The sequence below is a fragment of the Coffea eugenioides genome, chromosome 6 (genome assembly GCF_003713205.1).
Source record: "Coffea eugenioides isolate CCC68of chromosome 6, Ceug_1.0, whole genome shotgun sequence".
NCBI lineage: Eukaryota > Viridiplantae > Streptophyta > Magnoliopsida > Gentianales > Rubiaceae > Coffea > Coffea eugenioides.
Window position 1 is genome coordinate 3585588 of NC_040040.1, and position 15247 is coordinate 3600834.

At 36.6% G+C, this 15247-nt stretch overlaps 1 protein-coding gene across 2 annotated transcripts; it reads left to right on the forward strand.

Annotated features, from left to right (window-relative positions):
• The first annotated feature begins 5663 nt into the window (after positions 1-5663).
• On the forward strand, positions 5664-14880 carry LOC113775125. Of its 2 annotated transcripts, none has more exons than XM_027319874.1 (20): positions 5664-6018; positions 6262-7520; positions 7604-7672; positions 7758-7956; positions 8316-8400; positions 8728-8847; positions 8945-9013; positions 9144-9225; positions 9312-9371; positions 9499-9551; positions 9631-9797; positions 10152-10314; positions 10649-10706; positions 10823-10879; positions 10957-11202; positions 12112-12173; positions 12753-12809; positions 12930-13023; positions 13219-13359; positions 14184-14880. In XM_027319874.1, exons 2-20 carry the CDS (start codon positions 6384-6386, stop codon positions 14268-14270), a joined length of 3006 nt encoding a protein of 1001 aa, XP_027175675.1. In that variant the 5' UTR covers positions 5664-6018; positions 6262-6383; the 3' UTR covers positions 14271-14880. The 2 variants fall into 2 exon arrangements, with proteins under 2 accessions (XP_027175675.1, XP_027175674.1); XM_027319873.1 differs by having other exon boundaries at positions 6356-7520.
• Positions 14881-15247: the final 367 nt, after the last annotated feature.

The following is a 15247-nucleotide window of genomic DNA, read 5'->3' on the forward strand; positions in this document are numbered from 1 at the left end:
ACCAATACGTAGCGGCTGGCTAGCTCAAGTCGACTGCTGGATGAAAACCCAACAAAACCAAAAAAGTAGTTTTTTAAATTTAAAAAGGAGAAGAGAAAAGGGACAGAAAAAAAAAAAAAAAACTATGGACAAAAACGAGAAATCAATGCACTGCACAGCTGCAGTGGCTAAAATTCTTCCACGATGATTTCAAAACCTCTCCGTAGTTTTTGATAATTTTTATTGTTCCGCTTTGAAGTTTTAGAAATATCACTTATCACCTTTATCAGCAATTTTGAATCGAACGCATACATCATTAATGGTGAAATGAGTCTACTATCCTTACAACTTAAGATATTTTACACATATTTGTGGAGTGAAATAATTACACATTTGTTAATCAAATTAACCAATTCTTCAAAAAAAAAAAAAGAAGAAGAAGATGCATTCTATTACAAATATTATTTGGGCCATTAGCGGAAAAATGCATCATTTGGCTTAGTTTTTTTTTTTTTTTTTTAAAGATGAATACAAATCGGGTAAACAATCTATGTGAAAATGAGCGGATGATAGCCAATTAAGGCCAAATCGGAGGCGATTTTGCCATGCCATCTGCAAATTATTGACCAAATTCTACAAAAATTGTATTAAAATCTACAGCTCAAATAATAGATAATAGATCTACTATTCGCTTTGGCATGAAAATGGTGGCAATGCCACCACTTAGAAAAAGTACTACCACTAAACATCCACGTACAAAACAAGTTCAAATACAACAACTATTCGCATCATGAATATGCGATTATTTTTGTATTGAAATGGATAGAGAACCATCAATTGAATGAATTGAGTAAAGGCTCGAAGCAGCTCTTTTCTCTCCTGTTTCTTTTTCATTTTTTGATTCTCTTTAAAAGAATTGCAAAGACTGTGAAATGCAGCATTGATGCTTGTTTGCATCCTACTGCAAAAAAAGAAAACAAAAAAGTAGCCGCCAGCTTGCTAATCTATTTCTCTATTTGCACTCTTATTTTATTTCCCTTAAATGTGGCATTCAAATCTTTATAGTATACAATAATATATAGAAAGGAGAGTAATGGCAATTGGTTAAACATTTTCTATCATTTTTAAAATTTTCAATTTTAACCTTATATAAACTAATTGTTTTACCCTAATCACCTAATCAATTTTGTCAAATATAATCATTCATAACTACCTTAAGCATTGAAAGTTGAAACTACCAAAGTATTTATTTTTTCTCTTAATACTAATGAAAAATTCTTATCAAATTTATTCATGTTGAAAGTACAAATTCATGAATTGTACATTGGAAGTACCTTTAATCGTAATAAACATTACAAATTGATACATCAAATTATCAAAAGTTAAACCCCACTTACAAATTTTTAATCTTCCCGTTACTATATTCCTAAAATTTTCCATGTCCAAACCGCCACTTTTTAAAAAAAATTTGGCACTGACAAATGTTATGCCACTCGGGTGAGGGACGGGCCCATGAAGATTCTTTCGGTGCACCACTGCGTTAATCCAACGCTACCCTCCCATGGGTTTTTTCGTAGTTGTTAGGGTGTCATAGGGTCAACTTTGGATAATAAAAGGTCCCCCAGAAAAAAAAAAATGACAAAAATGACAAAGAAAAGTGCGATCCGGAGAGTCCATTTTAATCGCATTCGTTGGAATTTTTGAGAGTTTTTATTAAAAATTAAAATCGCAACACTTTTTTTTGAGATGTGATTTTGTGATGTATATTACGTAAAAAAATGGTATGAAAATATGTTCAGGGAATATTTTTAAAAAACAAAACTAGCAATGCAAACAAGGCTCGACATTGATGTTATAAAAATTATCTCTATTATATAATCAACTGGAATATGGGTTAGAGTTAATTAAAGCGTGCCACTTTATGCCATTCCAATAAAATCCCTTCTTCCATTGACAATTAAAATAAAAGTGTCAGATCGATGCTTTTAATTTGTTTAAAAATTAATAAATTTATGTTTTCTTTATTGCTAAGAAACATAATTAGTTTTTTTTGCAACTAAAACAACACAGCAAAATCTTCGGTCAAGAAAGAAAACATGGATGAATTTAGGCTTAGTAGATGATAGAAAGTAGAAAGCTACACTTAGGATCTCTTGCCATTAAGGGGTTTGACTTTTGGTGGTGGGTCTGGAGGAAAGTAAATTAAGAACAAAGGAAAGAAATGACGGCAAAGGAGGCATCAAGAAAAGCTTCTAGCACGAGGAGGATAGGGTTGGATGGCAATGGAGAAAGAATTGCACCTAAAAGGTTCTAAATTCAATACCTCATATTTGTTTTTTTTTAAAAAAGCCCTTTAGCATGTATCGTGGATCTGGCTTACTATCAAAAATAAAAGGAAAATAAAAATAAAAATAATAACACGGTATGGCTGATTGATATTCAACATCCTACTTAAATCGGGGAAATGAAAAGGAGGAAATATATTTTAGAGATTTCGGGATTCGAACCCTTCTATACTTGCGCTTAAAATAAAAACTAGTCGAATTCTTTCCTAGCGATAAAGAACTTAAATTTGGGCCTTGATATATTGTCAATGCAGAGTATGGTCCAGTTCAAAACAAATGGATTGATTACTGGGCTTGAGCTTGTCACGGAGATGCCCAGGAAGGGGCCCGATGCCCGAGCGATTAAATATTAGGGGAGTTGAGTTTTTCGAAAATAAATAATAATAATAATAATGATAATAATAATGAGAGAGATAGAGAGAGTTGAGTTGTCATGATTTTGTAAAATTGATGAAAGGCTTCCTACCAGCAAAATCAAGTGGCTTGTAACTTCAGAAAGGTGTGATGATCCAATTTAAAATCCCGACCTCAATTACCAATGATTATATGGTTTTATTGCTAAGAGCCACTCTTGTGCCAATAGATTAAAATCCTACCATCAGACAAAACTATCTATTGTTTGAATAGAGTATTATTTGAAATAATTATTGTAACATTTTTTTATAATGTGATATATATAAAATAAAAAAAATATATATATTTATAATACAAGCGAAATATTATTTGAAATAATGAAATATCCAAACACACCCTAAAAGTGGGATGACGTTAACACATACTGGGATGAATAAATCATGAAATGATTTTTTTTTTAATTTTATTTTTTTCCAAATACTAATAAATGCTTTTGACTAACATGAAGTGGTTTAGCGCCATAAATGAAACGTGATGATGTAAATGACAAGTATTCCGCAGTCAGTCGCCCGCTTTGAAAGTGATATAACTGGACCGGCCCATGTGTAATCACACTTCGTTACTGTGGTTTAATTAAATAGCCAAGATTAATACTAAAACCATGAATTGCAAAGGATCTATAAGCTCTTCATTTCATGACAGCGAAAAATAAAGAGGAGTACTAATTTGTCGACATAAATGAAACAAAAAGCTCGTTAGTTCGTAGTTTTAAGTTTCAACAGCAAGAAAGAAGAAGTAGAAAGACATCCAACCATCCATATCCAGCTAGTTTTTCCCGCATATAAAATGTATACCAACATCATGAGTAGATGTTTACTCGATTCTAGAAACATTGGATGCCTTGGATTCGCGAGGGTTATGAGTTGACATTTCCTCCAAAGACTTGGCAGGCGGCGGTGGTAGGCCGGGAGCGCCACTTTTATCAACCGTCAGCGGTGGATGAGCGACACCTGCAGTTGAACCTGGAGGAGCGGGAGCGGGAGCAGGAGCAGCTTTGCTTCCTCCGGCATCGTTCTTTGGAAGAGGATCCGACAGGTCGTCCGGGAACACAAAAGCGCCCTGAGAAGGCTTTCTCTGGTGGCGATTAGTCTTCTGCGACATCCCGTTTCTGTCCAGACGACGAAGAAAACTACTTACTACTTAGAAAAGTTGGCGATGAGCGATGAGGGAGTTAGGTACCGTGAATATGTAAGTGAATGACTGGGCTTTGGGAAACAGCGAGAGTGGGTGGTGGACTGGTAGTTTGCACATTGCAGATGGAGCCGGGGGACGAGGGTAGTTTGACTCTGTTTATATGGAAGTAGGCCCGTTACCGAATTTATCCATCTGCATTGGGATTCCGCGATAAATTTGCTGGAGATTCTGTAATCCACTTGGACGGTTGACGTTCATCGATGATATATACAATTACCAAAGTGGGTTTTGGTTTCTTGCTATTTTACAATTTTAAGTTTTCTTACTCGCTGGATTTTACCGCCCGTTTGGATTGTATTTTCCTGAATTTTTTGTAAAAAAATTACTGTAACGATTTGATATAGGTGAGGTAAAGAGGTGATAGAGAAATGTGTTCATGGAAAATATAACAATTTTTCTGAGAAAAATCGCAATCCAAACAGACCCTAAGTATTTTGGTTACCATTTCGCGGTGATTAATTTCAATTCAACTCGTCTCTAAAACTAGTTTCCAAATTTCCCTAGCACATTTGAATTTTATTTATAATTGCATCCAATGCCTCCTTTTTCTTTTGAATTTCTTTAATCAAATAAGCTGTCTTGACAATTTATTTGCTGGACTCAAAAAAAAATGCATGCGCGCACAAGAATGACCAAACACGATAGCTGATTATTTTTCCAAATATATTTGCTTACATCATCATTACAATTTCCAATACACCTTTTTATTTTTTCAATTACCTTTTTATCTCACATACATCACATCACAAAAAGTGCTACAGTAAAAATATCTCAAATAACTTATAATCCAAACAAACCCAATTATTATGAAGTTTACGTTTTCTCTCTCTCTCTCTCTTCCCTAACATATGGCTATCAATACATTGGGTTTGTTTGGATTGGGCTTTATTTCCCCAAATTTATTTACTTACACCATCATTACAATTTCCAATACACCTTTTTACCTTCCCAATTACTTTTTTATCTCACATACATCACATCACAAAAAGTGCTACAATAAAAATATCTCTAATAATTCACAATCCATACAGACTCAATTATTGTTTTGTATGTACCATTTTGTTGTGCGAGGAAACAGTCCCCATAAAATGTCCTCTAAAGCTACATCATATTATTAGACCAAGTGGTTTTGCAATCATAATTTATAATGGATCTTGATAAAAATCCACTCATAAAAAGCTTTTTTCGTATTATTGAATATTTAAAAGGATTGGTTGATGTAAAATTAACATGCATAAATTTGTACCTAAATAAACTAAAATTTATTCCTATAAGCTGTGTTTAAATCAAGGGGAATATTTTTCTTTCGATGCATTATTAGTGGAAAGAAAAAATATCTCATACATCATCACAATTTTACCTCATAAATTGAGGCGAAAATAATTAACCTTTTTACTTCTTCTCTCGTAGACATTGGTTCCATATAATTATGACATTAGATTGAATCATGCATAAAAAGTGTAACAATAAAAAAGAAACTTTCTAATTTCTCCAAAAGAATAAATTGGAAGAAGTAAAATAGGGATAGAGGTATGGTGTTTGCTACGGATTAAATCGCAAAACAAGAAAATTCACATAGATCAAAAAATCAGATAGAAACGAACTGAGCCACGCGGCAGTAGTACAGAGGACATCCGGAAAGTGGACCATACCCAAAGATATAAAAATCTTGACCCCATCAGTGTTTTCCCTTTTCCATCCAACCCTATCTTCATCTGCCTTCTCGCTCCTTCCCAAATCTCATCATTTTCCATTTTCTTTTTAGTTAAGTCTCTCTCTCTCTCTCTCTCTCTTCAAATCTATACCGCGAATCCAAATTTCAGTTTCGTCCGTTGCCGCTCTCTTCGTTCTTGTTCGTGAAAACAAAGAAACCAAGATTTGAAAAACCCTGAACATAGTTCGTTCCCACGTTTCTTGAACTAAATCTCAGATCTATATGTAATTCATGGGTAGAAAACCAGAATGAGTATATGCCAAGCCTTTTCCTCCAAAAAGTGTTCTGTACAAAGTCATCAGATCTATCCGAGTCTTCCTCACTCACTCTTTTTACATTCATGATCGATTTATGGAGTTTTGAATCCAAGAGGTAGGTCCAATAATATCTTGTATTATTCTCTTTGTTGATTTTCGAATTCGAAACCAGCACATTCAGTTGTTCAAATCACACTAGTACCGTGTTTATTGTTCCCATTTTTTTGCCCAAGATTGCCTAGTTTCTTCATTCCTTCGTGGACTGCTGTAGGCTGCTTATAGGACCTTGGCGTGATTTGAATACTTTTTTCGTTAAAATTGGACACTAGCTGTATTGCTAATTTATGTATTTTTGCAGTGGTTATATTATATCTGGAGGTTTGCAGATTGAAGAAGGTCTGTTGTCACTGTAGTTCTGTATTTGGTTTTGAACCTGCACTTGAATGCTGCAGTTTGAGGTGGTGGAAAGGGTATATTTGGATGGGGGAAGCTGAAGGAGAAGTTTGTGTAGCCGTGATGAATGATGGGATAACGGAAATGGAGAGCTCAGTGACGGCTGAACTGAAGCGTAATTGCGAATGGATTGTGGATGGTACTGAAAAAGTGCCGCGTGCGAAGAAGCACTTGATAGAAGCTTCTAATGACACTGAAACTGGATTAGAGCCTAGTGCTGAGATTCCAACAGAAGAAGCCCAGTGCAATACCAGGTTAGAACCTATTGCTGAAAGTCCAGATGAAGATTATGTCAACATTGCTTTATCAGAGCCTTGTGCCGAAAGTAACGAAAAAAAGGCTTTTGATGGTCAATGGGAAAATTCTGCTCAAGCTGTGAGAAAGGAGGATTCTAGTGACACTAGTTTGGAACCTTGTCATGGATTAGAACACTGTGACCAAAGGCATACAAAGCAAGCTTCCAGTGATAATAAGGAAGTAGTTTTACGTGATAGGAAGCACACCAATGAGGTACCGGATGATATTGAAATGGAGAATGGGGTAAAAGAAGCTTCTAATGAAGACATGTTTTCGGAAGTTTCAAATCCAAATTTGTCTCCTAGGGAAATAACTTCTAGTAGTAAAAAAATTGGTATTCAGTCTACTGAACCGGGAGGCATTAAAATACAAGGTGGTTGTGGAGAGGTTTCATCTCTTTGTTCTGGGAATTCTAGTGCCGAGGAAAGTTTGAATGAAGAAGAGCATAGTGGGAATGATGGATCAGGAGAAGTTTCCACGTCTTGTGTTGTACTTGAAATCCCTGAGCACGTTAGCACGACTGGTATCAGGAAGATCACGTTAAAGTTCAGCAAACGCAAAGATGAACACGAAAACATTTCATATCTTTCGGCTGCTCAGCCTGAACCTGGGGAATATGGTTTTGGCTACCCTGAAGTCCATGCACATAGTACCACTGCAGTTGCCAGTGTGAATAGAGATGTGTATCTTAACACGTACAGGAGACCTTTCCATGAAACAAGAGTTCCCTTCTTATCCACTCCTAATAAGGAGTTGAAGATGTCCAAGAAGGTAGTTCCAGACAACTATCCAGCAAATGTAAAGAAACTTTTATCTACTGGAATCTTGGAAGGAGCACGAGTAAAGTACATTTCAATGAATGGAGAGGTAAGGAGTTGGTTGTGCTTTTACTTTTCAACATAGGAGTATTAAATCAGTTTTGCCTGAAATGCTGTTTTAATCTTTGCCAGAGAGAGCTTTCTGGAATCATTAGAGATGGTGGATATCTGTGTAGCTGTTCTTTGTGCAATTTTTGTCAAGTAAGTTGTCAATCAACAGTTTATTAACGATCATTCTGTTTATGCTGCATGATTGGTTTATGGAGTGTATGAATGGTGCAAACAGGTTTTAAGTGCGTATGAGTTCGAGCTGCATGCAGGCGCAAAAACTAGACACCCTAACAACCACATATATTTGGCGAATGGTAAACCTGTTTATAGTATCATTCAGGAACTGAAGACTGCACCTCTCAGCATGATAGATGAAGTGATAAAAGGTGTTGCTGGCTCTTCAGTAAATGAGGAAAACTTCCAAGTCTGGAAAGGTATGCCTTTTCCTTTGGATGTTGTAGAATTTTGTACAAAGACACAAGTCATAGATAACTCTTGTTCTTCAAGTAATTTAGTTTCTCTGATTCTCAAGAAACACTTGTGCTAGTATTGTGTATAACTTAACTATTTTTAAGGGGGCACAGAGGTGTAGATTGACATATAAGTCTTTGTCAAGAACTTTTGTCTTTTTTTCATTTAGAAAAGTATGATTGGTCTTATTATGTGTTCCTGGGTTCGGCCAATCAGCATTTCACCAAACTCAAAAGAGTTCTCACCTTGGTGGATCAAATGGACATGTAGTGGACTCTTGTTCAGCAGGGTCGCACCATAAAAGTCTTTTTGCATTTTGCAGCAAATCTTCAGCAAAACAATCTGGTGGCCACTTCCCATGTGAACACGCACGATCAACTTTCTGATACCTATTACTCTGATACAAGGTACTATTTGTAATATGTTTTTAACTTTCTGCTACTCCCTACTGTCATTCTGCAAAACATGCCTGTCAGAGAATGGAACAATGCACGCTCAGAAAGTGTTCAGAATTTATAGTTAAAAGTCGGATTTAGCTTGGAGGTTGCTTTGATTGATTGTATTACTTGAAATAATAATTGAAAAGATTTGTTTTGGGGGGGGGGGTGGTTGGATCCATTTAACAACAAGGGGAAAAATGTGAAATCTGTATCTTTTGAGGTGTATCTTGTAACTAATCCTTATTTTACTTTCATTGACTTTCTTCTAACCATTCTGCTGCGTTGAAACTTCAGTTGCCCGAACCGAATGGTGAAAGACAAGTTCACTCCAGCTTCTGGTTCCTGCACTACCAACAATTACTTAAATCTGGACAGCCATACAGAGGCAGAACATCGGAAGCGTGTGATAAAAAAGTTAGTTGCTCTCTCTGGTTTGATGGAATATAAATAGGTGAAACAAGCAAGTCTTTTATTTAAATTGGTGGTTCCTTATTATTGACTTGTTATGCAGACCAGGATGGTTACTTGCTAGCTCCGATGTTGAGGATAAGAAATGTAGTGAAGGTGGTTTAAAGAAAAGGTAAAGTTTGGCATTTTAAACACACTTTCGTTGCCTATATGTGAGAAAGTATTTTCTTTCCTCCAAAGACTGATTTTGTTTACGTATTTCTGCTTTGCTTGACATTGGATTGTGATATTCTTTACGACAGGGATAATGACCTACATAGACTACTTTTTATGCCAAATGGACTTCCAGATGGGACTGATTTAGCTTATTATTCGAAGGGAAAGGTTGTTTGTGCTGAATGTTCGTCACTGTATAGTTTGTTTATCCTAAATGTTTATGAGTGCTGAACTTATATGTCATTTTCTTGCAGAAAATTCTTGGGGGCTACAAGCAGGGGAATGGAATAGTCTGCAGTTGTTGTCATTCGGAGGTAAGCATACTCGCTTGAACTTTACCCACTTTGAAACGTAGTTCATTTTGGTGCTGGGTGTCTATCTACTTGCTGAATTTCATTCTTTCCCTTTGTTCTCACACCTGGTTTTTATTTGTGTTAACAGATTAGTCCATCACAGTTTGAGGCTCATGCTGGTTGGGCAGCTAAACGTCAACCGTGAGTTATTTATTAGAAGTAGCAAGTTTGGCTGAAATAAGTGATAGATGTTGAAATTTAAACCTGTTCTTTTCCACAGATATCGCCATATTTATACTTCAAGCGGCTTGACACTTCATGACATAGCGTTAATGTTGGCAAATGGCCGAAATATTGCCAATAGCAACAGTGATGATATGTGTGCTGTCTGTGGTGATGGAGGAGAGTTAATAATATGTGATGGATGTCCACGTGCTTTTCATCCAGGTTGTATTCAAGTTAATGTTAATATCGATTTAGTAGGTCTCTTTCTTTGCTTTTGTTTCTTCAGTGTCCCTACATTTTTTAAACTTTGGGATTGTTCAAGGATTTTGAGTTTTACTGACGTGAATTTCTGACTGATTTACTAGAATCAATCTTGTGATCACATTACTGGGCAATCTACAAATTTTGAACTTTGGGATTGTTCAAGAATTTTGACTTTTGTTGACGTGAATTTCTACCTGATTTACTAGAATCAATCTCATAATGACCTATGGAGACTACTTTATTGTTGTTTTTTTTAATTATATTTAAACATTTGGATAACTTGTGTTTGACTGATGCATGCGTTTCTTGCAGCTTGTTTGTGTTTGCAGTCTGGCCCTACCAGTGGTTGGCATTGCCCATATTGTTTAGACAAATCTTTCCCTGCTAGAAAAGCTCCGGGTAGGCCTTCCATTGCACGCCAAACCAGGGTGGTTAAAGCACCACAATCTGTTGGTGGTGGTTGTGTTGTTTGCAGGTATACTGTTATTGCAGTTCTCAAATATGTTTTTTCTTAAATTTATTAGCTTTTGCAGAAATATTTGGAATATGAAATTATACTTCTAGTCGGCAGATTTATTGACTCAGTACATTTGTTGTGTTTGTCTTCTGTATCTTTGACCTTATCTTGAAATTATTACTGCATTGTATTGATGGTGTTAACTTATGGTGAATTCCTGTTGGTACATCTGCTTTGATGTGGCTGTTTGTTATCCTCAGTTTTGCTGAGTCATCTTTAAATATCCAAATATGTTTCTTTTTTAGCTCTGTTAACTTTAAATTTACTTTGTTTGCCTTTTCTTGTCTTGCAGGACACCGGACTTCAGTGTTGCTAAATTTGATGACCGAACAATTCTGCTATGTGACCAAGTACTATTTGTTGATATTATTGTTTTATTCTTTGTTGCCACAATTATCCTTGTCTTGCTATTAGCTTTTGGCCTCATTGTTCATTCATTTTTTTTCCCTAAAACTTTCCTGTCTAGTGCGAGAAGGAATACCATGTTGGGTGCTTAAGGGAAAGAGGTCTGTGTGATCTGAAGGTAATTATCTGGTGAGACGCAGTAAAACTTCAATATTATAATGGCTTCGTTATTGATGTTTTGCGAAACTATATCAGGAACTGCCTAGGGATAAATGGTTTTGTTGCAATGACTGCAATATGATCTATACGGCACTTCAGAATTTTGTTCTTAATGGAGCTGAGGTGGTTCCTTCTTCAGTGTCTGCTAAAATAAGTAAGAAGCATGAAGAGAAAGGCCTTGCTAGTGTGACTGCCAATGATGTTCAATGGCGAATTTTAAGTGGCAAAAGTCGTTTTCCAGAACATCTACCTTTACTTTCCAGAGCTGCAGCCATCTTCCGAGTAAGTTTTTGCTTTTACCTTCTAAATTTTGGGTATTGAAGGGGCATGACCTAATTTAATGGCTATTTCATGCACCATATTTACTACATTTGGCGCTTCTGCTTAAGTTGCTAAAATATAGATGTCACAGATTTGATTGAAGTTTTGTTAGTTGCTGAAAGTGCATCCATCAACACTTCTGGCAAAGTCGTGGGACTGATTTTTAATGAAAATATGACTAGATGACGTTTAAATGCGAACCTGTTATGCTGGATTTTAAGTTCATCCTGCTCAGGAAGGGCTAGCGGAGCAGGGAGAATGCCATGTGCCCCCTTGAGCTTGAGTTTCCCCCTTTCATCCTTGAATAATTGTGACTGAGGATGGTCAGAGTCCATATAGACATCACATTTTTTAATACATATTATGTATATAATAACATACCATCAAGGTTTTGGTATTGTGTAACAAAAATTTATACAAGTATCTTGTAAATTCAGTTTCCTTGTTGCCGGATAGCATTTTTGTGCATGAAGTTAAGTCTAGCATTCTTGTCAGTGTCAACTAACGGAGCAAATTGCGTAACGATGTATTGAAAATGTTGTTGTAACGACTTGAGTGGATTGAAATGGTTTTGCCTTGTGGAGGACCATGAAATTTAAAGGGGAACAGAAGCTATGTTTACTAACCTCTGATCTCATATTGATTCTATCTATTAACAATAACAAGTTCGAAAAATTTTGCAAGTAGTGCTTTTGGGATATGAAGTATTGTACTTATTGCTGCAAGACACTTCAAAATCTTAGAATACTCTGGATATCATTAAGGATGCTTCTTAAAATATTGAACTTGAGCTTTGATTAATAGTGTCAAGTTCAATTTCTGCTGCAACTAAATGGGTACCTTGATTGTTTGTTTGATCTATTTGTGCAGGAGTGTTTTGATCCTATTGTTGCCAAATCTGGTCGAGATCTCATTCCGATTATGGTGTATGGGTGAGTTATCTTGCCTTTTTCTTGTTCTAGATGTAGACCCGAAAAGTATTAGAAGGAAGCTTTATTGGTCAATTCACTTGCAGATTTTCATCGCACATGGGGCATCCAAGTTATTCGAGGGTCATATATAATGTAATTTAGCTGATGCCATTAGGAAGTGGATGCCCAGTAAAATATGATGAATTGTAAAAGGTTAATTGGCAGAAAGACTAGTAACTTTATAGGGAGTTTGTTTTGAGGGTAACAACGTTACAAGTGATCATGAGATATAGAACGTGTTTTACATCAAGGATGTAGGTTTTGGGCTGATAATGCATTGCATTTAAAAGATTTTCTGTTACTATTACCTGCTTCATTATTGGTCGCATAAGTAACTTGAGCTTCTACATTATGGAACTGTTAAATAGCTTTATCCTTGGGGGCTTGCTTTTTTCATCCAGGGGAAGAGTCTATAGTTTTAAGCTTATTGTGTTTTATGTTTGTTGGAAAGCATTTAAAGCTTGCAATGGAGGGTTATGTGAACTTTGTGCAAGTTTAGTTGATCGAAATGCTAAGATTGCCATTTTACAATTTGTGCAGGAGAAACATATCTGGACAAGAATTTGGTGGAATGTACTGCATTCTTTTAATTGTGAAGTAAGTCACTTGATCTAAAACTGCTCGATTTGACTGTCTCCAACAAGTCTGAATGTTCCTTATATTGTTTAAACTGCTTCTGTGTTAATTGAGTGACGGTTCTTTGGATAAAATATATAGGTCTGTGGTGGTTTCAGCTGGTCTTCTCAGGATTTTTGGACGAGAGGTTGCTGAGCTTCCTTTAGTGGCCACAAGTAGAGATAATCAAGGAAAGGTAAGTTACAAGCATTGAGCAAGACGTTGTAGTCCAACTTCAATTTTTTACGGATTTCCTATCCTGCTGAGCTGGTTAGATATTTGCCAGTCTGTCTTTCTAGGCCTGTCATCTGTTGCTGTTGTTAGCCATTTTGGAAAAGAACTATTTGTTAAGAAGCAGATTGATTCATTGGTCAATATTACCTCTGTGTAGGGTTATTTCCTAGCATTGTTTTCATGCATTGAGAGGCTACTGTTTTCCATGGATGTTAAAACGCTGGTGCTCCCTGCTGCTGAGGAAGCTCAGTCCATCTGGACTAAGAGATTAGGCTTCAGAAAGATGAGCAATGTGCGGGTAGGTGCTTTTGTCTAGTGTACATTGAGAACTTAACATTTGCAATAGTATTAATAATATTGATGGTTAAATTTTGTGGAGGATATTTCTAGGTTGAGAATGACCTGTTTTAGATTGTGATGGTCAATGTCTTTCCTCAGAAACATATACACGCACAAACATATGTATATGAACTATGGGATATTGTATATGTACAAAGTGATACACTATGGTGATTCCCGATGCACAAGTACTACTGTGAGCAAATAGCCACTAGAGAGACAATTTCTGCATCCAGGATGGTAGAGAACAGTGAAATGTCCGGCTCAAAATGATTGTGGAGGCTAAAGCAAAGCGCTTGCATGTTGAGCAGATCTAATCACAAAGAGATCACGTGACATGACCCAGAAGCTCGTAGGCTGTAGCTCAGTTCATGCTACAGTAGAGACTAAAAAATGTCCGGTGAGGGTAAACCATAGTGAGGGGAAAGGTTTTGGCTAGATCATTCGAGTCAATGTGGTAACTCGCCTTTCGGCTTCCAACAGAAGAAAAATATGCGAAGTTAGGTAGCCCAAAGGCTTGATTCACTTGAATTAGAGAAGCAAGCAGCTCTTTGTTGCCCTATATACAGTATCCTGCTGTACAAATACTACCATAAAAAAAGAGCCATTCGAGAGATAAATACTATGGCCAAGAAGCTAATAACTCTATAGGATTGAGAATGCAATCGCAAGAGAGTGATGAGTCTGTTGCTAGAGCTAAATAGAGCAGCTCCACTTGGTGGCTGGGTCTCTCTTTTTTTTTTTCCCCCCATTTTTTCTAATTCATTTTACTTTGGTAAGCAGGTGTCAAGGTATACAAGGGAACTCCAGTTTACGGTTTTCAAGGGGACAACTATGCTAGAAAAGGAGGTACAGTGGGCTGGACAGTAATTTTGTCTGTCTCTCAGACATACACGAAGCTGGAAGATGAACCTTGTCTTTTGGCGTTTGGTGACATTTATGGCCATACAACCTTGGTGATAGATGGGCATACACCGTTGTTCAAATGATATTTATGTTAAAAATTGTGGTGCAGGAAATAGCAAGTTAATCTCATATGTTCATCCTATACAAAGCAGAGTGAAGGTCCTCTAAGTTGATCCTTGACAATGCATCAATACCTGGGGAAAGTTGATCAATAGGGGACAGGGACAACGATATCAGGGGCAGGTTGAAGCCCTTAAAAACTGATCTCGTGGTTATATTCTTTTTGCAGTTTGCTAGGAGATTTAGAATCAGCAATTTTGTTTTGCATTTTTCTATAGGAATTATCCTTTTCATTGTAATATTGCAGTTCGTTTGTTCTTGCCATTGTAGTTCTGAGTTTTGCCCCATGGATAGACAAATAGCAAAAGAGGGGGAGTTCATTCAGAACGTTGGAGCATGCTGACCTTTTAATATGCATGCCCTCGGCGAACAATGCTTGTTTTGGTTTTGGTTCAAGTATTGCAACTACCTTGTGGATATGTACATAAAAACGTCAGTTTGGCGCTTGTTGTTCTGAATTCGTATGCTAGGGTCTAGGGTAGCAAATGAGATGAAGGTGGTCTTGTTGGAAAGCTTAAGGAGCGTTGTTGTTGTTGTTTTTTTCTTTTTTTCTTTTTTTTTTTTCAATACCTCGTCTTGTTCGAGTAGGAGCAGACATGTTACTTGACTTGTTCCTCAAAGTCTTGAATAATTGATGTTTATTACCAATTACATCGAATGCTTTCAGCAGTAAACATTTTTTAAACAGGAAACCTTGGGAAACCTTGAGCAGTTAACATTCATGACAGTGCTTGTACGGGCTACAAGGGACGTGAGTGAGCGAGTGATTCCAGTTGAGTCGCACTCAAATGTTATCATCAACTGATTCCATTTCGTGTTAT

Coding starts and splice junctions, on each gene's coding strand:
- LOC113775125 (XM_027319873.1), top strand. CDS start 5,903: ATGCCAAGCCTTTTCCTCCAAAAAGTGTTCTGTACAAAGTCATCAGAT. Junction 9,014..9,143: donor GAAGGTGGTTTAAAGAAAAG/GTAAAGTTTGGC, acceptor TCTTTACGACAG/GGATAATGACCTACATAGAC. Junction 9,372..9,498: donor GCAGTTGTTGTCATTCGGAG/GTAAGCATACTC, acceptor TTGTGTTAACAG/ATTAGTCCATCACAGTTTGA.